Source organism: Lissotriton helveticus, chromosome 9 (genome assembly GCF_964261635.1).
Source record: "Lissotriton helveticus chromosome 9, aLisHel1.1, whole genome shotgun sequence".
NCBI classification, from domain to species: Eukaryota; Metazoa; Chordata; class Amphibia; order Caudata; family Salamandridae; genus Lissotriton; species Lissotriton helveticus.
In genome coordinates, this window is record NC_136070.1 from 616,465,051 (window position 1) to 616,492,119 (window position 27,069).

Genomic DNA, 27,069 nt, shown 5'->3' on the forward strand with positions numbered 1-27,069 from the left:
GGTGAGGAGACGGAAGGTGATTCTCTTGTTGACCGGGAGCCAATGCAGATCTCTCAGGTGTCCGGAGATGTGGCTGCGTCGGGGGATGTCGAGGATGAGTCTGGCCGAGGCTTTCTGGATCCGCTGGAGTCTCTTCTGGAGCTTGGCGGTGGTTCCGGCGTAGAGGGCGTTGCCGTAGTCCAGTCGGCTGGTGACGAGGGCCTGGGTGACCGTCTTCCTCGTCTCGGTGGGGATCCACCGGAAGATCTTACGTAGCATGCGCAGGATGTTGAAGCATGACGAGGAGACGGCGTTGACTTGTCTGGTCATGGAGAGGGAGGAGTCCAGGATGAAGCCCAGGTTGCGTGCGTGGTCCGTCGGTTTGGGTGCGGTGCCCAGGGCGGGGGGCCACCAGGAGTCGTCCCAGGCGGAGGGCGAGGAGCCCAGGATGAGGACCTCCGTCTTGTCTGAGTTCAGTTTCAGGCGGCTGGTCGTCATCCATTCGGCTACATCTCTCATCCCTTCGTGCAGGTTGGCTCTGGCGGTGGCGGGGTCGTTGGTCAGGGAGAGGATCAGCTGGGTGTCGTCGGCGTAGGAGATTATGTTGAGGTTGTGTTGGCGTGCGATGGCCGCGAGGGGGCTCATGTAGACGTTGAAGAGGGTGGGGCTCAGTGAGGATCCTTGAGGGACGCCGCAGATGACTTTGGTGGCCTCTGACTTGTACGGTGGTAGGCGGACTTTCTGTGTTCTTCCGTCGAGGAAGGAGGTGATCCATTCCAGTGCCTTATCCTGGATTCCGATGTTGCCGAGGCGCTGTACTAGGGTGCGGTGGCAGACAGTGTCGAAAGCCGCGGAGAGGTCCAGGAGGATGAGGGCCGCTGTTTCTCCGTTGTCCATCAGGGTTCGAATGTCATCGGTGGCAGCGATGAGGGCGGTCTCGGTGCTGTGGTTCGCTCGGAAGCCAGACTGTGAGGGGTCGAGGGATCCATTCGTCTCGAGGAAGGCGGCCAGCTGTTTGTTGACGGTCTTCTCGATGACTTTGGCCGGGAACGGGAGGAGCGAGATGGGACGGTAATTCTTGAGGTCGGTGGGGTCTGCTGTGGGTTTCTTGAGAAGAGCGCTGAGTTCGGCGTGCTTCCAGCTCTCAGGGAAGGTGGCGGTGTCGAAGGAGGTGTTGATGATGTCCCGCAGGTGGGGTGCGATGACAGCGTCGGCCTTGTTGAAGACGTGGTGAGGGCAGGGGTCAGTCGGAGATCCGGAGTGGATGGAGTTCATTGTGCGGATGGTGTCTTCGGTGCTGATCGGAGTCCAGGTGCGGAGGGTGGTGGTGGTGGGTGGCGTTGTTGCGGTTGTGGCTTGCGTTGGTTGGTTGCTGAAGCTGTTGTGTATGTCCGCGATCTTGTTGTGGAAGTAGGACGCGAGGGAGTTGCAGAGGTCTTGCGATGGGGTGATGTCATGGTTTCCGGCGTTGGGGTTGGAGAGCTCTTTCACGATGTTGAAGAGTTCCTTGCAGTTGTGTGCGTTGTTGTCCAGCCGGTCCTTGTATGTATTTTTCTTGGTGGCGCGGATCAGTTGGTGGTGTTTCCGGGTGGCGAGCTTGAGGGTGGTCATGTTGTCCGTAGTTGGTTCCCTTCTCCAGACTTTCTCGAGGGCTCGACAGTTCTTCTTGGAGCTCTTGAGTTCGTCGGTGAACCATGGTGTTTTTCTGCTGCAGGGTCTGCTGGGTGGGGTTCTCAGAGGGGCGAGTTCGTCCGCGCAGTTGTTGATCCACTTCGTGAGGTTGTCGGCGGCCTGGCTGGGGTTCGCTGAGCTGGCGGGAGGGTGCTGGCTCAGGGAAGCGGTGAGCTGGTCGGCTGTGATCTTGTTCCAGCTTCTTCGGGCAACCTGTTGCTGGTGGTGGTGGATCGTCGTTCTTTTGAAGGTGAAGTGGACGCAGCTGTGGTCCGTCCAGTGGAGTCCTGTTGCGTAACTGAAGGTGACGTCTTTGCTGGATGAGAAGACGGCGTCGAGTGTGTGTCCGGCGAGGTGGGTGGGGGTGGTCACCAGTTGCTTGAGTCCGAGGTTGGCGAGGTTGTCGAGCAGGGTGATGGTGTTGCGGTCGCTGTTGTTCTCCAGGTGGAAGTTGAGGTCCCCCAGGAGGATGTAGTCGGCGGAGGGGAGGGCATGCGGGCTGACGAAGTCGGCGATGTCCTCGCTGAATCGTGTGCGTGGACCCGGGGGTCGGTAGATCAGGGTGCCTCTGACGGGCTTACCTTTGGCGTGCCTTCGGCGCACAATCGGCGCGCACGCTGCGCGTCAACGCTGCGCGTTCGCACGGTTGCCATATATGGCGAAGTGCGCGGGTGGGCGGAGCAGCTGGGAGGCGGGAGCGGGGAGGGAACAGAAGTAAAAAGGGGCGTGGTCAGCTGAGGTGGCGGGAAGCGGGGAGGGACGCCGGAGGGCGGCAACCGGCGGGAGAGGACAGGAACAGCGGCAGAAACAACAATAAAGCAGAAAACAGCGGAAAAGACAACAAATATGGCAATTACAGTCCTACTTAAGTAAATGCAGAGAATTAAACACCAGGGGCACAGGGTGCGGAGCGCCGATCACGGACCACGCCGCTCTGGGGAGGGGGCGTGGTCACGAGACGGCAGTCGGGCAGCAAGGCACAGCGGAGGGGGAGGCACACTCAGCAGCTGGTGGCCGTGCGGCGCGGGAGCGTCCTAGGACTAGGACACACTCACCTGCGTCGCACGGTCGCCATATATGGCCAAGTGCGCGGGTGGGCGGAGCAGCTGGGAGGCGGGAGCGGGGAGGGAACAGAAGTAAAAAGGGGCGTGGTCAGCTGAGGTGGCGGGAAGCGGGGAGGGACGCCGGAGGGCGGCAACCGGCGGGAGAGGACAGGAACAGCGGCAGAAACAACAATAAAGCAGAAAACAGCGGAAAAGACAACAAATATGGCAATTACAGTCCTACTTAAGTAAATGCAGAGAATTAAACACCAGGGGCACAGGGTGCGGAGCGCCGATCACGGACCACGCCGCTCTGGGGAGGGGGCGTGGTCACGAGGCGGCAGTCGGGCAGCAAGGCACAGCGGAGGGGGAGGCACACTCAGCAGCTGGTGGCCGTGCGGCGCGGGAGCGTCCTAGGACTAGGACACACTCACCTGCGTCGCACGGTCGCCATATATGGCCAAGTGCGCGGGTGGGCGGAGCAGCTGGGAGGCGGGAGCGGGGAGGGAACAGAAGTAAAAAGGGGCGTGGTCAGCTGAGGTGGCGGGAAGCGTGGAGGGACGCCGGAGGGCGGCAACCGGCGGGAGAGGACAGGAACAGCGGCAGAAACAACAATAAAGCAGAAAACAGCGGAAAAGACAACAAATATGGCAATTACAGTCCTACTTAAGTAAATGCAGAGAATTAAACACCAGGGGCACAGGGAGCGGAGCGCCGATCACGGACCACGCCGCTCTGGGGAGGGGGCGTGGTCACGAGGCGGCAGTCGGGCAGCAAGGCACAGCGGAGGGGGAGGCACACTCAGCAGCTGGTGGCCGTGCGGCGCGGGAGCGTCCTAGGACTACCCCCATGTAGAAATGAGCGAAACAGTTGTTTATTAATTCAAAATACATTAAAAATGATTCATACCTGTTGCCTCCTAGCTTGGGGGGCCTAGAATAATCTCAATTGCCGCACTTGTAGGAGTGTGATGGTTAGTAGTTTTGTTGGTGCTGTCATTGGCAGCGCTGGCAGGGGCAATGGGTGCTGCAAGATGCAGTGGCCTCCTGGCAAGGGCCTTGGGCACATATATATATATATATATATAAAAAAAATAAACAAATAAAGCACTGCATGCATGCATGCATGCATGCATGTCCTGGTCCTTTCGTTTTTTTTATGCAGCCCGCTGGGTACGATGGCACAGGAAGATAAGCACTTAGTACTCACATCTTCGTGCAATCTATGTAATGTTAGTCCTTCCCCCCATGAGGACGCTGCTACAGTTATGGTTGAACAGGGTCCGTCGTTCATATCAAAGTCTCAAAATCTTGAGGGCTTGATCACTGCCCTACCACTCCGTGTGGTTCTCAGGGGGGCAGGCACAATCGCTCCTTCCTGTGTCCCTTCGTTCCTTCCTCCGCTTTCAAGCGCGGCTGCGCCTCCATCTCGTCTGCTCATTTCCGCTTCATTCACTGCTCCCTGATCACCATTCTCGGTCCTCTCCCCTCGCTGTTCTCCTCTGCTCACCTCCACGTCTCCATTTGACCGTTCTTGTTCTTGAGTCTCTTCTTCTCCGTCTTGGTCCCATCGTTGCACTCTGGTGCATCTTGCCATGCGGTCCTGTGACCACACGTTGCCATCGCTCAGCAAAGCTGCTCTGCCCATCACTTACTTGACTTGCAGGGGCTTGCTGTACTTACTGTCTCCCTTCCTCCGTAGTGTGGCCAACTTTACTCGTACCCATTCTCCTTTCTCCAACTCTGTCTCTTTCACATTCTTCCGGTTATTATAGTGTCTCGAGTAAGTAGCTTGTGCTTTTTCCAGGTTGGCTCGCACCACAGCAGGAGACCATTCGCTTGTTATGACCTTTTCCTTCCAGACACGGTTATCCCGGGTGAATGGTTCACGGCCTCTCAGTATTTGGAAGGGGCTGTACCCTGTTCCTGTGGGAGTGATCCTGTACGCCCACACCATGTGTTCTATCTCACGTTCCCAGTCCTTGTTGTTGGAGATGGCTGCCTGCACCGAGCCCATCACCACTCTGTTAAATCGCTCCACGAGTCCATTCCCAGCCGGGTGGTATATTGACGTGTGCTTTGCCTGAATCTCATTTCTTCGCATGAAGTTGCTCCATTTCTCTGATCTGAATTGGGGACCATTGTCGCTTAAGATGGACTTCGGGATGCCTTCCCTCACAAACGTGTCGGCCAAGAACTTTATGATGGTCTCCGTATCCATCGCCTCGTCTATTTTCAGCTCAGGCCATTTCGAGTACCTATCCACAAGGACGTAAACATACTTCTGGACTCCATGCATATCGAGGATAGGGCCCAGTATGTCCACTGACAACTCCTCCCACGGGTTCCTCGGGGGGTCAAACTTACCAAGAGCTGGGCGCAGTGGTTTGAGCGTTTTGTCTGCCCCTTGACACTGTGGGCAGTCTCTGACGTGCCTCTCGGCCCTTACGTCCATCCCTGGCCACCAGTAGTTTTGCTTGGACCTCAGTTTCCCTATCCCCAAGTGTCCTTTATGGAGCATGTCCAACAGTCTGGGGATGATTTCTGCCGGGGGTATGACTTTCTCCCCTCTATATGCAAACACTCCTAGGTCATCCATCGATAACTCTTCTCTGACTTCGAAGTATGGGCTGAGGTCCCCTCGGGTATGTCTTTTGTCTGGCCATCCCCCAGTGATGTATGACTTTACCTCCTCCAGGATCTGATCTTTTCCATATGCTTGTTTCCATTCCTGATGACCTATGGTTGTCTCGTGGTCTTCCATGAGTGCCACCATTTCTTCTGCCCCGGCTTGGTCTGCTCCACTCTGCTCCATGGCTGCTGCTCGGCTCAGATAGTCTGCCACCCTGTTCCTGCTGCCGGGGATGTGTTCCACGTCGTACCTAAATTCTAGCAGTTTGAGGGTCATCTTTGAGATTCTTGGCGTGGCACTTGCATGCCCGCTGGACGTCAGCACCTTCAGTAAGGGCTTGTGTAGGAGAGTAGGGTCTGCAATCCTATGATCACCCAGATTTTTGCTTTTTGCTGCACTGGTTTACGACTTTCCCTGGCTGTGGGCCTGCTAATCAGACCCACAGCCTAGCTGTTCTCTCTATCCAAATTGTACTCAGGTACTGAATTGGCACTGGGCCCTCTCCAAGTCCCTGTACCCAGGGCTGAGGTGTACCCAGAAGTCTCCCAGGGGCTGAAGCATGTATTATGCCACCCCTGGGCTGACTAACTAAACTGACACAACTGGCTGCACGACAGCTGGGGCAAGGTGGTGTACTCACCCTTTGCTTTAGATATAGTATACCTATATCTAACCCTAAAATGGACACACAGATCTCCTATCAGTCACTCCTATGGCAGGCCTTAACAATCCTGAAGGCAGAGTGCTTGGAATCGTGTGAGATGGTGCTCTGGCATGAGCTGAGCCTGTCTGCGGCTTTCGGGACCCATCCCTTAGCCGTTTCCATGATATCGCATACCATATACTCTTAAGTGCATTATAATCCTCGCGGTTAAATGCCAACTCTGGTATCGCTTTATCAAAACATGTCGAGTAAGGTGTCATACGAATTGGAATACTAACCCCTCGCCAATTCTGGCGACGGGGTTAGCATTCCACCCTTCTAGAGGGACACGACATGCATGTAACCTATAACCCGGTTACAAGTCAGACAGAGCCTTAGCATCCACAAAATGGATGCTGCCACCGAGACACAAGTCTGCCCTCCTGCTGCTGGGAGTCCTCCCAGAGCAGGAGATAAGGACAAAGGGTTTCCTGCCAGGGGCGGTGCCAGCACCGTCCCAGACAGGGTTTTGTGTATTGTAGGTAGGCAGGGCTTTAGAGGAAGGTGACTGCACGTGGCACCCCGGTGCTCACTGTGCATAGGCTGGCTGGAACCAGTTCCAGGGTCACTCCAGACCCTGTGCTGGGGAAAAGCCCGCCAAGGAAGTGGGTGTAACCACCCCCCTCCTAGTCCCACCCATAGGGCAGGACTTAGTCGCGTGCCAGCCCCCTTTTACAAGATAAAGGTAGGAACTGGCCCCCTTCCAAATCAGATCATCTTTGAATCCTGAAACTACTTTCCACGAAAGGAACTCAAGACTTCTTCCTAAGATTTCTCCCTTGTGACTAAGGAGTAGTCACCCTGCATCCGCAGGCACCATCTTAAGAACACTGCGGTCTGCTGCAAGTCTCTCCTCCGGATCAAGACTGCCCAGCTCGACGAGAACCAGCTTCCCTGGCACCTCTGACCTCTACCTGCATCATCAGTCACGCTGAGATTCGTGGGTGTGACGAGACCTCGAGGGACCGGCCATCTTCAAGACTGCACGACTTCTTTCCAGCAAGCCCGCCGAGTGAATTCCTGGTGAGTGCTTTGGGGTCCGAGAAGCCCCGACCCTGAGCAGCTCCAGCACCGAAGTGCAGCCCCCCAGCATCTCCACGATCTGCGTGGGGCCCTTCTGCTTTTGGCTGCTCACCGCGTTGTTTGGCTACTAGCCCGCTGGCTTGTGGCCTTCCCGACGACGCCCGACGACATTTCTGCTGCTGGTCTGGTTGCTCCAGACTGGCCCTTGCTTCCCTCCATCGGAGAAGTACCCTGGACCCTCCTGGTCCACCCAAGACGCCATTTTAGGTCCACCGCGTGGGCCTTGCATTTGCCAAGACTTGTTGCCCAATCCTGGGTCCAGCGACGTCGACAGCAAGAACCTTCGTGGGACAGCTCGCACCTCCATCCTGGTCGCCGACAACGCCTCCTGGTCCGAGAGACTGCAGAGCCCAGCAGCGCCCACTCACCTGACTGCGGTGACTTCGCCCGGTGCCATCCTGGTGCCCACTTAATCACTGGCTAGTGATTCAAGAACTTGGTCCCCTCTGCTTTCAGGTTTTCTTCTTCCTTGATCCAGGCTTGGATCCATCGAACTTTTCTTCACTGGTCGCCTGCCAGCAACTTCTTCCTTCCAGGCTCCTGGTCCGGCAACGAGATCCCCGACGTCTTTTCAGACCTATGCAGCTGCAGCCCCTGGGCTAGGTAACTTCGGCACTTCGGTGTCCCAGCATAGCCTCACTATCCTAGGGTCAGGATCCACTGTCGTTTTCTCACTACCAGGTCGGGTTCGCCCGTGAACACTAACTTTGTGAATTCTAGCTTCCATAGACAGGGTTGTTGTGATTCTAATAAATACACTGTTTATTTTCATAACACTTGTGTGGTGTCCTTTCACTGGGTGTTCAAGGGGTAATGTGATGGTAAAACAGCTGGCTTAACACGCCCTCTAGAGTCTTAGCCTTAGACTGCTCGTATCCATGCTACTAGGATAGCTGGTCTATAAGGTTGACTTACAACCAATCATCAATAAGGGTTGTTTGGACTGATATATAGTGATCACTAGAATAGTGAGCACTGCACATCAGGCCAACTTCTCACATTGGTGAGCAGCGGTTGGGATTTGAGCTTGCTGTTGTTTTACCACACATGCCCTAAGAATATCTTGTGAAAGATCACATAAGTACTAAAGGTACATATAACTTAGCTTAGAATACTCTGAGTTCTACTGAACCAGCTGTTGTAGCTCCTAGGGCTTAGCACACCCTAAACTACAACTCTAGCAAGGGATCAGTAGGCAAACATATAGTGTAGGTAAGTGCACCACTTACACCTCACTAGAAAAGCATGTCGACTCAGGGGGACTCTACTGAGACTCCCCTGGTCAGTGTTGACCCTCCACAGGTCACTTCAAGATATGCAGCTCTCAGTTTCCAGGAGATGAGGCAAATCTGTGTCTCCAGGAAACTGAAGCAGGGGTCTAACCCCACCACTCCCTTTCTGATAGGTCTCTTAGAGACATATGATGCCAGAAAGCTTTCTCAGTTACATGAGAACATGCCAGCCTTAGAGGGAACCTCTGGGGATCCAGACCTCCCCAACACTGATTCAGCAGTTGAGGAGGGGGATCAGGAGGAACTCTCTGGGGATGAGGTAGACAAAGGTCTTGAGGTAGTCAGAAGGCTAACTAGGACCAACTTAGACTTACTTGGGCTAGGATCTGGGGGACCCCCAGTACTAACCCGAAGTGGGCCTAACCTTGGAGTTAGGAGAGATAGATCTCTTTCTAGGGACTCCAATAGATCTCTGCACTCTAATGCCTCTTCTCAGGGGAGAAGGAATCCTCCCCAGAGGAGATTCACTTCCCCTCAGAGAAGGGAGCATGAAGCTAGGATGAGACAAGCTGAACTGAGGATTGAAAGGGAAGAACTTGCCCTGGCCAAAGAGAAGCTTGCCTTTGCTAGAGAGCAGCAGATAAGTGGGTTAGCACCCACTGGTGGCAGCAATCTCCCAAGAGATAGAGAGAAGGGTTTAGATACTAAACACCTGACTAAAATAGTGCCCCCCTTTAAGCAAGGGGATGATATCCAGAAATGGATGGCTGCTCTGGAGAGGGCCTGCACTGTGCAGGGCATTCCCCAGAGTCAGTGGGCAGCTATACTGTGGCTCTCCTTTGATGGTAAAGGTAGAGATAAGCTCCTCACTACCAGAGTGGAGGATGCTAACAATTACCAGGTCCTGAAGAATACACTGGTTGATGGGTTTGGTTTAACCACTGAGCAGTACAGGTTGCTGTTCAGAGACACCCAGAAAACTCAGTCTCAGGACTGGTCTGATTTCGTGGATTGTGCCACTAAGGCTTTGGAGGGCTGGTTGCTGGGTAGCAAGGTTACAGATTACACAGGATTGTATAATCTAATGATGAGAGAACAAATTTTGAACAATTGTCAGAACCAGTTGCTGCACCAGCACCTTGTTGATTCAGATCTGACCTCTCCCCAAGAATTGGGAAAGAAGGCAGACAAATGGGTCAGGACAAGGATCAAGCAGAACCAGAACCAGAACCAGGGTGGTCAGAAGAAAGCAGACCAGAAGGGTAATGTTAAGAATGAGCAAAATGACCAGAAGTCTTCACCAGGTCCCCAACAAACCAAAGAGGGTGGGGGTCAGGCTTCCCAGAAGAAGAAGACTCAAGAAGGCCAGTCAAAAAGGTGGTGCCAGTACTGCAAAAGTAAATCTCACTGGTTTAGTGAGTGCACCAAGAGAGGAGGACAAACTCCTGCCACTACAGCTCCTAAAGCAACTGCACCCCCTAGTACAGTCAGTAGTGGTAGTGTCCCTCCCAAGGCATTAGTTGGGTTAACCTTGGGTACTGAGGGGTCTGACAACTTAGTTGGCACACTCACTCAGGCTGTCCTTGTCTGTACAGGGGATATGGATATGTCCCCTGAAATAAGTCCCAATACTTTGGGCAAATACAGGCAGACACCTTTGATAAATGGCAAAATGGCTCAGGCCTATAGGGACACTTGTGCCAGTGTCACCATGGTGACACCTAACTTTGTGGACCCTGGACAGATCATGCCAGGTACTGATTTCCTGGTGACCAATGCCAGCAATGTCACTACTAGTCATAGTGTGGCAATTGTGGCTTTCTCCTGGGGTGGAGTGAAGGGACAAAAGAAAGTTGTAGTCAGTTCAGACCTCCCAGTTGATTGTTTGTTGGGCAATGATTTGGAGTCATCACAATGGTCAGAAGTGGAGCAGAGGACTCACATGGAGATGTTAGGCTTGCCAGCACATGTGCTTGCTGTGACTAGGTCACAGGCCAGAAAATGCCCCACTGAACAGGTGCTGGATCCTGAAATTATGGACCAGACACCTTCCAAGAAGAAGAGCAGTAAGGGTAAGGCTTTGCCTTCCCCCTTGCCCCAGGTTGAGGATCAAGTCTCTGAGGAGGCTGATCTAGAAGAACTGAGGGAAACTGAGCCTAAAGAGCTTGAACTTGATCAAGTTGAGTTTCTGGGCTCAGGGGGACCCTCCAGAGCAGACCTGGGGAAGGAACAGTTGAGCTGCCCTTCCCTTGAACCCCTCAGACAGCAGGCTGCTGCTGAGGCTGCAGGGAATGCCACAGGTGCCCACAGGGTATACTGGGAAGATGGACTCCTGTACTCTGAGTCAAGAGACCCCAAGCCTGGTGCAACCAGGAGGCTGGTCATCCCCTTGTCTCTGAGAGGTTTCCTTCTCACCTTGGCCCATGAGATTCCCCTTGCAGGTCACTTAGGTCAGACAAAGACTTGGGACAGGCTTGTCTCACACTTTCACTGGCCCCATATGAATGAGAATACCAAGGAGTTTTGTCGCTCCTGTGTCACTTGCCAAGCCAGTGGTAAGTCAGGTGGCACAACAAAGGCCCCCCTCATACCACTACCTGTGGTGGGGGTTCCCTTTGAAAGAGTGGGGATTGACATTGTTGGTCCAATGGAACCCCAGACAGCATCAGGGCACAAGTTTATACTGGTGGTAGTGGATCATGCCACCAGGTATCCTGAAGCTATTCCCCTTAGGACCACTACAGCCCCTGTAGTGGCAAGAGCCCTGGTTGGAGTGTTCTCCAGAGTGGGTTTCCCTAAGGAGGTCGTTTCTGACAGAGGTACAAACTTCATGTCAGGATATCTGACTGCAATGTGGAAGGAGTGTGGTGTGAACTACAAGTTCACCACACCCTACCACCCACAATGCAATGGGCTTGTTGAGAGATTCAACAGGACCCTGAAAGGGATGATTCATGGACTACCTGAAACTCTTAGGAGAAGATGGGATGTCCTGATCCCCTGCCTCTTGTTTGCTTACAGAGAGGTCCCACAGAAGGGGGTTGGCTACAGCCCTTTTGAGCTTCTGTATGGGCATCCTGTAAGAGGACCCCTGTGTTTGGTGAAGGAAGGATGGGAGAGACCTCTCAAAAAGCCTGCAACCAACATAGTGGACTATGTACTTGGTCTCCGCTCCAGGATGGCTGAGTATATGGAGAAGGCATCTAAAAACCTGGAGGCCAGCCAAGAACTTCAAAAAGCTTGGCATGACCAAAAGGCTGTACTGACTGTATACCAGCCAGGACAGAAGGTGTGGGTGCTGGAGCCAGTGGCCCCAGCAGCTCTGAACGACAAATGGTCTGGGCCCCACACCATCATTGAGCAAAAGGGAGAGGTTACCTACTTGGTGGACCTTGGAACTCCCAGGAGCCCTCTCAGAGTGCTCCATGTTAACATGCTCAAGGCATATGTTGACAGGAAGGACATGAGCTTGCTCATGGCCACAGATGAGGGACAGGAGGAAGAGAGTGACCCTCTCCCAGACCTGCTCACTCAGAATCCTGATGATGGGTCAGTTGATGGTGTTGTCTTTTGTGGCAGCCTCACTGAACATCAGCAACAGGATTGCAGGCAAGTTCTGCAATCCTTCAGACATATGTTCTCTCTGACACCCAGCCAAACTGATTGGTGTACCCATGATGTTGACACTGGAGACAGTCTACCTGTCAAGAGTAAAATCTACAGACAGCCTGATCATGTTAGAGACTGCATCAAAACTGAAGTGCAGAAAATGTTGGAACTGGGAGTCATTGAGCCCTCAGATAGCCCTTGGGCTAGCCCAGTAGTTCTAGTGCCAAAGCCTCACACCCAGGGTGGTAAGAGAGAGATGAGGTTTTGCGTAGACTACAGAGGCCTCAATGCAGTCACTAAGACTGATGCCCACCCAATACCAAGAGCAGATGAGCTTATAGATAGATTGGCTTCTGCCAACTTCTTAAGCACATTTGATTTGACAGCTGGGTATTGGCAAATCAGGTTAGCTGAGGAAGCCAAACCCAAGACAGCATTTTCTACCCCTGGAGGGCATTATCAATTTGTGGTAATGCCCTTTGGACTGAAAAATGCACCTGCCACCTTCCAAAGGTTGGTGAATCAAGTCCTCACTGGGCTGGATGACTTCTGTGCAGCATATCTGGACGATATTGCTGTCTTTAGCTCCACCTGGGAGGATCACCTGGTCCACCTGAGGAAAGTGTTAGAGGCTCTGCAAAAGGCAGGCCTCACTATCAAGGCCACAAAGTGCCAGATAGGGCAGACACAGGTTGTATACCTGGGCCACCTTGTAGGTGGAGGCCAGGTTCAGCCACTGGAGAGTAAGATACAGGCCATCAAGGACTGGACTCCTCCAATCACCCAGACTCAGGTTCGAGCTTTCTTGGGCCTGACTGGGTACTATAGGAAGTTTGTCAGAAATTATGGGTCCATAGTGACCCCCCTTAATGACCTGACAAGCAAGAAGATGCCAAAGAAAGTTCAGTGGACAGCAAGCTGTCAGAAAGCATTCAATGACCTAAAGCAGGCCATGTGCACAGCACCTATCCTCAAGAGTCCAGATTACTCCAAGCCATTCATTGTCCAAACAGATGCTTCTGAGTTGGGTGTGGGAGCTGTTCTGTCTCAACTGAATTTTGATGGTAATGATCAGCCTATTGCTTTCATTAGTAGAAGGTTGACACCCAGAGAGAAAAATTGGTCAGCTATTGAGAGGGAGGCCTTTGCTGTGGTCTGGGCCCTGAAGAAGCTGAGGGCCTACTTGTTTGGCACTCACTTCACCATTCAGACAGACCATAAGCCCCTCTTGTGGCTAAATCAGATGAAGGGTGAAAACCCCAAACTGCTTAGGTGGTCCATTTCCCTACAGGGGATGGATTTTACAGTGGAGCATAGACCTGGTACTGATCACAGCAATGCTGATGGGCTCTCCAGGTATTTCCACTTAGAACAAGAAGACTCACCTGGTCAAGGTTAGTTTATTGTCCCAAAGTTTGGGGGGGGGGTCATGTAGGAGAGTAGGGTCTGCAATCCTATGATCACCCAGATTTTTGCTTTTTGCTGCACTGGTTTACGACTTTCCCTGGCTGTGGGCCTGCTAATCAGACCCACAGCCTAGCTGTTCTCTCTATCCAAATTGTACTCAGGTACTGAATTGGCACTGGGCCCTCTCCAAGTCCCTGTACCCAGGGCTGAGGTGTACCCAGAAGTCTCCCAGGGGCTGAAGCATGTATTATGCCACCCCTGGGCTGACTAACTAAACTGACACAACTGGCTGCACGACAGCTGGGGCAAGGTGGTGTACTCACCCTTTGCTTTAGATATAGTATACCTATATCTAACCCTAAAATGGACACACAGATCTCCTATCAGTCACTCCTATGGCAGGCCTTAACAATCCTGAAGGCAGAGTGCTTGGAATCGTGTGAGATGGTGCTCTGGCATGAGCTGAGCCTGTCTGCGGCTTTCGGGACCCATCCCTTAGCCGTTTCCATGATATCGCATACCATATACTCTTAAGTGCATTATAATCCTCGCGGTTAAATGCCAACTCTGGTATCGCTTTATCAAAACATGTCGAGTAAGGTGTCATACGAATTGGAATACTAACCCCTCGCCAATTCTGGCGACGGGGTTAGCATTCCACCCTTCTAGAGGGACACGACATGCATGTAACCTATAACCCGGTTAAAGTCAAACAGAGCCTCAGCTCCACAAAATGGATGCTGCCACCGAGACACAAGTCTGCCCTCCTGCTGCTGGGAGTCCTCCCAGAGCAGGAGATAAGGACAAAGGGTTTCCTGCCAGGGGCGGTGCCAGCACCGTCCCAGACAGGGTTTTGTGTATTGTAGGTAGGCAGGGCTTTAGAGGAAGGTGACTGCACGTGGCACCCCGGTGCTCACTGTGCATAGGCTGGCTGGAACCAGTTCCAGGGTCACTCCAGACCCTGTGCTGGGGAAAAGCCCGCCAAGGAAGTGGGTGTAACCACCCCCCTCCTAGTCCCACCCATAGGGCAGGACTTAGTCGCGTGCCAGCCCCCTTTTACAGGATAAAGGTAGGAACTGGCCCCCTTCCAAATCAGATCATCTTTGAATCCTGAAACTACTTTCCACGAAAGGAACTCAAGACTTCTTCCTAAGATTTCTCCCTTGTGACTAAGGAGTATTCACCCTGCATTCGCAGGCACCATCTTAAGAACACTGCGGTCTGCTGCAAGTCTCTCCTCCGGATCAAGACTGCCCAGCTCGACGAGAACCGGCTTCCCTGGCACCTCTGACCTCTACCTGCATCATCAGTCACGCTGAGATTCGTGGGTGTGACGAGACCTCGAGGGACCGGCCATCTTCAAGACTGCACGACTTCTTTCCAGCAAGCCCGCCAAGTGAATTCCTGGTGAGTGCTTTGGGGTCCGAGAAGCCCCGACCCTGAGCAGCTCCAGCACCGAAGTGCAGCCCCCCAGCATCTCCACGATCTGCGTGGGGCCCTTCTGCTTTTGGCTGCTCACCGCGTTGTTTGGCTACTAGCCCGCTGGCTTGTGGCCTTCCCGACGACGCCCGACGACATTTCTGCTGCTGGTCTGGTTGCTCCAGACTGGCCCTTGCTTCCCTCCATCGGAGAAGTACCCTGGACCCTCCTGGTCCACCCAAGACGCCATTTTAGGTCCACCGCGTGGGCCTTGCATTTGCCAAGACTTGTTGCCCAATCCTGGGTCCAGCGACGTCGACAGCAAGAACCTTCGTGGGACAGCTCGCACCTCCATCCTGGTCGCCGACAACGCCTCCTGGTCCGAGAGACTGCAGAGCCCAGCAGCGCCCACTCACCTGACTGCGGTGACTTCGCCCGGTGCCATCCTGGTGCCCACTTAATCACTGGCTAGTGATTCAAGAACTTGGTCCCCTCTGCTTTTAGGTTTTCTTCTTCCTTGATCCAGGCTTGGATCCATCGAACTTTTCTTCACTGGTCGCCTGCCAGCAACTTCTTCCTTCCAGGCTCCTGGTCCGGCAACGAGATCCCCGACGTCTTTTCAGACCTATGCAGCTGCAGCCCCTGGGCTAGGTAACTTCGGCACTTCGGTGTCCCAGCATAGCCTCACTATCCTAGGGTCAGGATCCACTGTCGTTTTCTCACTACCAGGTCGGGTTCGCCCGTGAACACTAACTTTGTGAATTCTAGCTTCCATAGACTTTGTCCCGCATCCCGCGTGAGAGTGCACACTCTGCACCCGAGTCCCCTGGGCCTCCTAGTAGTAATCTAACGATTCCCTAGTCAAGTCCTAGCGATTCCAAAGCCTATTAGAACTGTTACTTACCTGCTAGTAATTCGCATTCCACTTTTAAAGTATATGGTTTTTCGTGCCCCTCGGGCATTTGTGTATAACGTGCTAACTTAAGTATTTTCGTAAGAGTTTTGTTGTGTGCCTAGCACCCTGTCCTCATAAAGAGTACAGGGTTGTTGTGATTCTAATAAATACACTGTTTATTTTCATAACACTTGTGTGGTGTCCTTTCACTGGGTGTTCAAGGGGTAATGTGATGGTAAAACAGCTGGCTTAACACGCCCTCTAGAGTCTTAGCCTTAGACTGCTCGTATCCATGCTACTAGGATAGCTGGTCTATAAGGTTGACTTACAACCAATCATCAATAAGGGTTGTTTGGACTGATAAATAGTGATCACTAGAATAGTGAGCACTGCACATCAGGCCAACTTCTCACAGCTTGTGATCTGTCCTCAATAAGAACCGCGTGCCCCACAAGAACTGCCTGAACCTGGTCATGGCCCACACGACCGCCAGCATCTCCTTCTCGATTACGCTGTACTTCTTTTCGGTTTCACTCAGCGTGCGGGATGCGAAACTGATCGTTTCCATTCTACCTTGACCTCGATCTTGCATAAGGACGGCACCCAGCCCTTTGTCGCTGGCATCCGTGGTGAGCACTGTGGTTCCCTGGGGGTCATATCCTTGGAGTGGTACTGCTCCGGCCACCTCTCTCTTGATGACATCAAATTCTCCTTGCGCTTCCTCCGACCAGCAGAATTCTATGTTGTCTCCGGTCATCTGCCTCATGTGGTGTGTTTTGGAGGCGAAGTGCTGCACAAACTTACTATAATACTCCGCCATTCCGAGGAACGATTGGACTTCTTCTTTGTTGGAGGGCGGTGGCGCCTCACAGATGGCCCTCACGTTGTCAGCTTTCGGGGTAATCCCTCGCACCCCTATCTCGTGTCCCAGGTAAGTATCGGACTCCATTCCTATCCGGCACTTGGTCCATTCGGCTGTGAGGCCCTTACCCTCGAGGATCTTCAGTACCTTTCCGAGTTTGCTGTCGTGATCCAGTCTGTCCCGTCCCATTACCAGGATGTCGTCCTGGAAATATTGGACTCCGTCTGTGTCCTTAAACAGTTGGTGCATTAACTTTTGGAACACTGCAGCCGCCGAGGCTAGCCCGAACGGCATGCGGCAGAATTGATAGCACCCAAATGGAGTGATGAAGGACGTGAGCTTTCGGCTTTCCGGGTGCAGGGCAATCTGGTGGTATGCGGAGGTCAGATCTATGGTCGAATACCATTTGACCCCCCTGGTTCTAGCCAGCATCTCCTCAATCCGGGGCAAAGGGAATCTCTCCACCACGATGCTCTTGTTCAGTTCGCGCAGGTCGACGCACAGCCTGACCTTCCCACTTGGCTTCTTCACTACCACCAAGGGCGCGAGCCATTCCGCACACGTGATGGGTTCGATGATCCCTTTCCTTTCCAGATCCTGTAGTTCTTCTTGCACTGCGTCCCTCACCACCATAGGAACATTCCTCACTTTGTGGGCGACTGGCGTGGCATCTTCCTTTAGGACTATCTTGTGCGCGAATTTCTCCATCCTCCCGACTGTGCCTCCAAAGACCTGGGGTATCTGTTCTTTGCCCCCTGTATCTGTTCTTTGCCCCCTGGGTCCAGCTTGATGCCCAGGTCGCCTTGGTCAAGCCATCCTAGGACCGATGGTCCTTTCTCGGATATGTACAGTTTGCAGAACGCGGACCGGCCTCGGAACTCAAAATTCAGCGGTCTGAATCCCGCCATGGGAATGCGGTCCCCGTTGTACGTCACTGGGCGGATGCCCAACTTCTCCAGGTCTGGGCATAGGTGTGGTGCAAAACTCTCCTCCCATACCGCTCTCTGGATGATAGTGTAGGGTGAGCCCGTGTCAGCCACCATCTTTATTGGTATACCGCCTATCAGCATCTCCAGGACCGGTTTCATCGTCCTTTTGCCGTCGACGCTCAGCACTTGACCGTCCACGCCTAGTACTTGATCTTCTATGTAGATGACTGTGACGACTTCTTCCTCTGCGCCCTCTTCTTGTTCTTCACTGTCCTGACCGACATATTTTACCATGCTCTTCGAGGCCTTTCTCCGACACACCTTCTCATAGTGGCCTACTATCCCACAGTACAGACATTTGGCGCGAAATGCTGGGCACTTCCTGTCGTGTGCCTCGTGGGACCAGCCTCCGCACCGATAGCATGATTTCTTGCTGCTTTCCGCTTGTTTCCCTGGAGGGCCTGGGTTACCTTGCCATTTATTGGACCCCTTCACCGATGATCCCTTGTTCTTATAGTCCCTGCGGGGCTCCTCCTCATCTATTCTGTTCACCATGGTATTGGGGGTAGTCTCTTTCCTCGTTGCTTCCGCACACCTGCGCGCCAGTTCTGCCCTTTTGACGATTACCATTACCTCCTTTAGAGTGGTGTCCCCACTGGCCCACAGTTTTTCCTGCACAGATGTGCTCGTGGTGTGCATCACCACCTGATCCTTGATGAACTCCTCTTCCCAATTGTCATACTTGCACATGGATGCCAGTCTTTTCAGCGCCGATACGTACTCCTCCACCGTCTCTCCCTGGCGTTGTTTCCTTTGCTGGAAATTGAACGGTCCACTGAGACACACACCGCCGGCCTGTAGTGCTCGTTCAGGTCTTCAATGGCGTGGGCATATACGTCCCCGTCGGTGCTTCCTCTTTCTTTTGGTACCAGGCTCTTGTAAATTCTCAGGCCTACCGGGCCCAGGTTGAGGAGTAGGATGCGTTTCTTCCTCTTGGGGTTGAATTGTTCTTCATTCTCATCCTCCAAGACTCCTATGAAATTGTCGATGTACTCCCTCCAGTCTTCCCACTTCATTAGCGGTTCTCCTGGTCTGGGCAGGAACTGCACTGGCGCCATTGCGTACCCTGCCTGCGCGCTCATCTTCTCACTCTTGATCGTGGGATGCGTGCCCCCTTGGCCTCTGGGACTTCCCGGCGTGTTGTCCTGCTCTCCTTTGCCTGTGCGACCCTGGGGACCACTTTCGTCAGCCCCCTCGATCTTGTGTGGGGGATCCAGCGCGGTCTTCCCTGTCGCGTGTTCAAGCGTGCGTTGCTTGATGTCTCTGGTGCTTGGGTAGCCTCCTTGGGCTGATAATCACCCCTCCTGGGGGATGCCGGGCTCTGCCACGCTCCTTAGGGTGGGGTACCTGCGTGGAGACTGCTGGTCTCTTCTTGACCGTCTGTGCCTCCTGGTTACAGGTTCCCGTGGTTCTGTTCCTCACTGCTTGTCCCTTGGCCACCTGTAGCTGGTGTGTTCCTTGGTGATCTTGTTCTCTGTGGGGGGTAGGGGGGTCTAGAATCCCACCCTCATCGCCATTGTAATGTTAGTCCTTCCCCCCATGAGGACGCTGCTACAGTTATGGTTGAACAGGTGTTTATTACTATATAAGTGCCTAAGGAGCGCCGAGCCGCTGCTGCCTCTCTCTCGGCTGTTCGCGCCACTGACTCGCGCTGCGCGCGCAGCCCTAAACATGGCCGCCGCACGTCACGTCATTACGTGACGTGCATCAACTAGACAGCATCACTACAATCTAGTGCCCCTTTTTCAGGTACTAACATACTTCGCTTGTCATCATTCAAAGATCAATAAACTGATTCACTTGTGTTCCAAACTACAACCTTCTGGCAGTATCCGGTATGATGAGGCGGCATAATAATGTAAAATCCATTTGATCGGAGTTTGATTTTTTGTTCTGTTCCACAGATGGTTAATGCACTCGCCCTTATTTTGTTTTTGGGACTGGAAGACAGAGTTGGGTTTGTCACCCCTATTAGGGCATTGACGTCTTTAGGATCCTTGTAGAAGCCAATATTAAATATAAATATGTAAAGTGTTCTGGTTTTTTTGTCAGCTGCTTCGCTTGAGTGACAGAGGTGGTTCAATTACACCACAGGGGCCCCACTTTCCCTCATACAAGCGAATGATTCAGCAATGGGGGTTTGAGTCCTTATTAGCTCCTTTTCTCTGAATTATTCCTTATTGACCACTCTCCTGATCCGACTACAGTCAATGGCCCTTTTTAGAGACCCCCTTCTGGTCCGGCATCTAAGCGAGCGACATTTTGATGCAGCATTATGGATCCCCCGGTGTGCAAATTCAGAAACTATGCATTTTCAGATTACAGGCCTGGGGACTCATTTTCGTCACTTATAGAGCGTCTATGCTTCTACGTTTTAGCCGATTGTTCCATCTATCCAAGTTTCAGCAAAAGCATATTATTTCTATAGGGTGTGCAGAATCTGAATAGATTACCTATATTAATATATATTGCATGAATTGCCCAATTTTTGTTAGACTGTTGCATGTTAGTTTGTATCCTAGACTTTTGTCTCTTACACTATGTATTGCCTTTTATTTAAATTAAAAAAAATATTTAAAAAAAAACACAAGATAACAGATGGAGGTGGATTCAAGCAGTGCCCATTAGCGAGACATTTTCTGCGTAACCCAGTTTTCCATGGGCGAAAACTATGCAGAATCGCCTTGGCAAATTTTTGAGAAATTTCACAAACCAAATAATCAACGAATTTCATACATTTCACTCATGTAATTAAAAATGTTTGTCCGGACCTAGTCCGTGCAAGAGCATGGTCTTAATTCCAAGTACAGTAACCAGCAGAGCACCGCCATGAGACTAGAAAACCTACGTGGACCTGAACCAGCCAGTCGACCAAGATGGCCCTCATGGGAGCTGTAACTCTTCTGGGAACGTCATAGGTCTTGAAGCAGCAAGCGGCTTGTTCCTTCTGGAACAGAGAGAACACAAATATTTGTAAGGTGAGAGATGTAAAAACACATAAAAGTGCATTTATCAGAAAAAAAAGCACACAAGGCAGATCAGATGTTACTAGTCCCAAAAAGAGGTGGCAAACAACAGGTATCCAGGGACAACTAAACAGTGATTATGTCATTCAAGACTAGAGTTGGAGACATCTCCATACCATGCGAAAGAAATAACATGTAATAGTTAAGATAAAAATGTTAAAAGTACATAATAAAAATGTACAGCAAAAACACTCCTTCCCACTGAATGGTAACTGAAAAACACCAGCAGCAAAACTCAGTATTTTGCACAGTCCAGCGCCTAGCAGATCTTCTCACTCCTGTTACTACGGCTGCTAAACACAGTCACTACTACACACCAATGCAAATGGATTGTCAAGCGGTCACCCAAAACATCTATCTACGGCATTCAAATTTTTTCACAATCACACTGTTAAAATAAAAAAAATCACAAACTACTCCACTGTCTATCAATTTTGCATGCCTTACACTTATTATTTTAGTCTATGCATGCAATTACTAAATTGCATCCCTCCTGGTAAACATGAGTCCATTGAGCCACATTTTCTTGTAGTGTAGAATTTCTGTAGTGTTTCTTGCCTCAACTAGGCCCTGAAGTGCTTCTGGTGGGTCCAGTATGAGGCCACTACTATGTTCATTGTCCTTGGTTGGAAGAGTGCATTTTTTAGTGTTGGGTATGTGGGAGTGTTTTAGTATCACCGGTGAGGGTTGCCAGTGGATCCCCAAGATTTTGTGGTATACTTGTAAAATATATGAAGTGAAGCAAAATAAATAATTACCTTTGGGCACACTACATTCTGGGCCTGAAAAACATATTCTTGACATCTGTTTTTTCCTATGTAAAGTGTATTGGACAGACCATGATCGTATTTGCATTCTCAAATGTGATTTTTGTTTACGAATATACTCACTGAAAATGATTTGTATGAGTTGGGCAAACATGTATATGTTAAATAAATTATTGCTTCTGATACAATACCTTGCCTGATCATAGAATACAATTTCCATATTACATGGCTCATGCAAGAATCTCACTAACTGACCACAGTCTGTGGGGGGGAGGGGGGTAGTGGTAGTGCTGGTTGTACTGCCCCACTGCTGCTGCTTGTAATATTTATTATAGAGTACTACTGTATATTCTGGACAGTTGCCACCATGCATGTGTATTGAGTGGTCGGTATGGTAAGAATTCAGGTCTCTTGCACGTCTAGAGGAGTGCGCCAAACTGTCAATGCAACCGTGTTATTGTATGAGGGATGAGGAGGAAAGGTTTACAAAAGATTCTGTCCCCCTTTGAGAATCCTCACCACTACCAACAGATGGATAAATATCCAGCACCTGTTGGTCTTTGGTTGGTGCAGTGTTGAATGAATGACTTGCATGAGGACTGGGTTGCCCAACTTGACCCAATAAATCTGGTACCAACATCTACATCTTGTGGGCGTTGGAAAAACACAAAGCCTCAGAGGGCAGAGCTGAAAAGATGATCCTCCTCTAAGGAGACGTGGGCATGAGAGAGTCATTTGAAACAGTCAGATTTTGATTTGGATTGATTTACATTTCTTAAAGACCGCAATTGCCCGCAGGCATCTTGGCGCAAACAAGGTTCCACGTCCCTTCATCTCAAACCAGATTAGTTGAATTCATGAAGAGGGAATAACTGTATGGGCAATGAGAACAAACACGTTTTTAATTGCTTTCGAACGCAAAGATAATGGTCTTGGCTTTTAAGAGAAGAGGGCAGGGCATTCCACAATTTGCACGTGGAGTGTACAAAACTGCGACCACCCCATGTCACTTTCTTAATTCTTGAGATAAGGACTGATATAGCAGTAGCTCATCTCCGTGTTCTTTTTGGGAGTACCATCGGAATTTATTTCGCAAAAATTGAGGTCCGATTCCAGGGAAAGCTTTATGTGCCAGGCATAATGCCTTGAAGACGATCCTTTTTCTGACAGGGAGCCTGTGGTGCTCCAGCAGTGCAGCAGACACAGACTTGAATTTGGGGCTCTTTTAGAGTAGACGTCAAGCAGAATTCCGCAGCATCTGAAGCTTGTTAAGAGGTCTCCGATACCCAAGTACAAGGCATTGCAATAGTCAATCCAGGATAGAACCAGGGAAACAATCACTGATTTTTGAAGATCATGTGGAATGAAGGGTAACACCTTCCTTATAATGAAAGGTTCAAGATGTTAGTTTGTTGACTTGTTCCACAAATGATAACTCTGCGTCAAATATGATCCCTAGATTTTTCTACTTTTGAGACTGTAAGAGGGGGCAGGGGGACAGAATCGAGAGGTCGAGGCCACCCAGAGTTGTTCCAAAAGTTGACATCTTTCCCAAAAAGGAGAACCTCTGTTTTTTGGGTATTTAGTTTTAAACAGTTACTCCTCATCCAGTATTGAATCAATGTTCAATTTCAACATTACTTGGGATTGACACCACTATCTGGGTGTCATCAGCATAAGCAAGTGTGGCAAAGTCGAAATAATTAATATGTTTGGCTAGAGGGGCAAGATACATCTTTAACAGCATAGGACTGAGGGACGACCCCTGGGGAACTCCGCAAGGCAGTGTAAAGGGTTCGGACTTAAATTCCCCAAGGGTCACCCTATGCTCAGATCTCTTGGCGTAATTCTTAGAAGATTGTAAGCAGTTCTTGAGATCCCATTAAAGCTAACCGTTCCTAGAGAACTGAATGGCTCACCATGTCGAAGGCTGCAGAAAGGTCCAAAAGGAGCACGCAGCCCTCCAGCCATTATCCATGGCGAGTCTAACCTCTTCTGAGACCGCTACCAAGGCAGTCTCAGTACTATGGTCGGATCTAAAGCCATATTATGATTCACTTCGGACATTGTTACTCATCAATTATTCAGCCAAAATTCTATTGAGATGTTTCTCAAGGACTTTTGCAGGAAAAGGTAAACAAGATATCGGTCGATAGGTTTTTACTGCCTTCCTAAATTCCAGATGTTCCTTATATTCGATGACAGTGGGTTTTCGAGGTCAGCAGTCTGTACAGAGAAAGTGGCCTCCCCTCTCCCAGAGGGAGTGCTAATAAGGTTACGGTAATGTGATCAAAAAAATGAAGATTAAGTAGTTGTCTGGCAGCGCATTCTGAATTTTCTGCTGTTTCTGTAGTTAGTAAAGTGGTGCTACAAGGTAAAGCACAGATCTGTGAGGCAATTGATTAGGAAACTAGTCTGATTAATTCAGACTTCAAGAATAACTTGAATTGTAAGCATTTAAGTTCAGATCTCAGGTGCTGGTTCAGGGTATTCAACAGTTTAAGACTCTCCACTCCCAAGCATTTGCCGCTGTGTGTCGATCTTTTGCATGAACATTGATGGATTATGTGGGCTGATGTTCGTCTGAGGTTTAAAGCTGGGGGAATAGTGAAGGGTTCACTTTCTGCAAATAGTCTGGGCCTTTCCCTCAGGATGCCTCATTGATGGTGCATAGGACCGTAAATTTAAGCCCGAATGTTACCAAAAGACAGTGAAGGGCCTTCATGGTGGTCAACCAGCATGTATAGACGTGGGCACAATCTAGCTAGCAGACTATGTAACCCAACAGTACATTTATTGGGTAGACCCATGAAGTTGAGGTTGCAGTAGTTCAAACAGGCCAAGAAAAGGGCTCCTGTCCGCTCCACCCACTCAATTTGGTGTAGCGGGAGGATTTTACAGAGAATGGAGAGCTGGCGGTTGATGTCTTGACTACTGAGTTGGCTTGAAGTGACCAAGAAATCATAGCCAAATTATCCTCTAGTTCCTGTGGGAACTGATTTTGGCAGAGGGGAGACAAAGAGGCCTGTGGAATGTTACCGAGGCAGGTTCAGTTGTTCTGCTAAGAGCATCCTCAGTTTTGCCTCTGTTCATGAAGAGTATTCTCCGCTTGCACCAGGGGTTTCAGTATGACATAATGTTGGAAGGACTGTCTGGATAGCTGCCTAGCTAGAAGTGCACTTGAATATCATCCAACTATCACTGGAAGCTGATCTGGTGACTGGGCCAAGGGATGATGGCAGATGCTGAACAGAAACAAAATAAGGTAGATCCTTGGAGGTCGCTCCAGGCACTCAACACGTATAAGATTCATATGAGAGTTTTTTACTTTTTAGCTTCTTTTGGAAAAAGAAGAATGTAATCCAAGATAGAGTAGCACGAGGTATTCCTTCCAAGTGTACCAGGCATTTCACACAGTATTGTGTGGTTGACAGTGCTCTACGATGCAGACAGTTCAGGAAGCACAAGGGCTATCTTGTTTACCCATCAAAAGAATACATGATCGAAATGATATTGTCTTGCAGCATTAATATAATTAAACGGGTCAGGATATGAGACCAGAATGCTAGGAGAGAAGTTATCAGGGAAGTTTAGGAGCAACATTAACAGGATTTCTTAGAAAAAAAATAGGTGATTTGTTTAAGGCCCTTCTAGCAGTAGCATCGGAAACCATCAATAAATTTAATCTTTGAATGGCAGACCCATGTCCAGAAATGCTGATGGCGGAAAAGAATGCTGGACCATGGGTGTCCACTGTTGGTTGGTAAGGGCAAGGGTCATGTCAGGTTCCAAAGATAGTAATGATGTAAATGATTCCAAATTTGATTTGTTGAATGAAAATAAATCTTGTGATGCTTATTGAACCACATGCCCTCCAGAAAAAAACAAATGAGCACGGCATCTCACAGGATCGTCTAACAAATGGCACAGTTCTTCTAGCAAGCAAAGTGTAGGATACTTGCAAGTCGTAGCCAATGGCAGATAATAGGTTTTCCGCATATGATTAGGCAACAGGGCACATTAATACAACCAGTAACTAGGTATCGTATGTCACTAAAGACTTGTGATGCTGCACATTGGTAGACCCTTTACAAAGATTAACTGGTGACCTTTCAGTTGCCACCTGCTTCATTCAGGTGTTAAGCTGGTACTACTGGTGTAAAAAATTTGAGCAAATAGTATTGATGTATGTATAAAAAAAAAGTTAAATAATTCTGCCAAAAATGTGTTGCATTATGGCACATAATGTGTCTTTTCTTGCCACAAAATTTAACTGGCTTCGTAATTTAGAACTTCATTGCGACATTATTCTAGTGCCCTTCCCCCCCCCCCATGACAAGCCTTATAGTGTGCCCATAAGCATTTGTTAACATCCCTCAGTATCACCATGTACCTCTCTTCAGAGGAGACACTGTGCATCTACTCCTTTATCAAAACCTCCTCCACCCAAAAAGACCCATCAGGGATCTTCCCCTTCACTTTAACAAAATTGACAAGCAGAAAGATCCATTGGTTTCCCCTTCAACCCATTAAGTGCCACTCACAGTTTGGATCTTGGATGTTCTATCTAAAACAAAGAGGTTCTTCATGGCAGAGACCATTTAGAGGTGCTCCCATGATCTCCCCAAAGCTCACCCCAAAATTACCAGCACCCCAACAAACATGCACTTATTCCTCACTCTTACCATCATGTTTGAGAAGATCTCGCAGGCATACTTCTCCACGTGCATATCCATGTTGGCCATCCCCTTCTTCAAATCTTGCTCCAGCAGCAAAGAATGTGCGAAGAGCAGTCTGCTTCTAGAGCCAACAGCAACAGGACAGATGCCCCTCTGACCAACTGAAGCCACTACAAGATGAAAACAGCCAAGCACTGATACTTCAGAACTCCAACAAAAAGCCTAAGTTTGACAAATATTTTCATTTGCAATTGAGAATAATCAAAGGCATGGGGGACTGGAACAGTCTGAATATTTCCTGCTTTGAAAAAACCTATGTAAACAAGAATTATCAGGCATGTTAAAAACTACGCTTGCCAGGTCTTTTGTTTCCCTCATAGACATTGTAGTGATATTCCTTCTGGGCCCACTTTGGTTCTCCCTTAGTTTTGAGTATTAGAGGTTTTAGGCTGTTTCTACTTGCACTGCCACGCATAACACTTTTGCTTTTGTGACATTATTTTTGAAATACGATGTACATGTTTTGTTATTCAGGGACTTCTTGGGATTCCGTCTGCAAATTTTGTACAAAGTCGCCTAGAATACATAACAAATTGTACTATTTTCTGCTCAGTCAGCAACAGCACCCAACATTTTAGACATAACACGGTGGACCAGCTGCAGCTTTCCAACACAGCAGTTTTATCATATAAATTGTGTCTTGTCCATTCAGCCGTAGAGAGGAGAATTCCAAAAGAGAGACTTGTCCTGGAAAGAACACACTTGCTAAGCCCAGAGATCACCAATATATCCCTTTGCTTACAAAGTAAGGATAGGCAATAACAGATAGATAATTTGCCATGGTTGGGTTGTTTATTGTATACAGCCTGCTAGTGATGCTGATTACTTTGCTTAGTTGTATTTGCCGACTAATTGCAGCACATTTGCTTCATAATAGACTACGATAGTTCCAATAAATGTATTGTAAACTTTCATTGTGTCTTTCACTTGTTTACTAAAGACATGCATGAGTAAGAGATGAAAGATGACTGGTTTCCACAGTTCCCTTGGGGACTAGAGGGTCATGTTTTAGGT

At 50.0% G+C, this 27,069-nt stretch overlaps 1 protein-coding gene across 3 annotated transcripts in view; it reads right to left on the reverse strand.

The window, feature by feature from the left end:
• CCNP (cyclin P) overlaps positions 1–27,069 on the reverse strand; it is a 224,473-nt gene that overhangs the window by 67,357 nt on the left and 130,047 nt on the right. For all 3 annotated transcript variants that reach the window (XM_078662132.1, XM_078662133.1, XM_078662131.1), the window contains exons 4-5: positions 26,002–26,165; positions 20,372–20,470 (exon numbers count right to left, since the gene is read on the reverse strand). In XM_078662132.1, the coding sequence (XP_078518258.1) occupies positions 20,372–20,470; positions 26,002–26,165 (263 nt within the window). The remainder of the gene's footprint in view (positions 1–20,371; positions 20,471–26,001; positions 26,166–27,069) is intronic.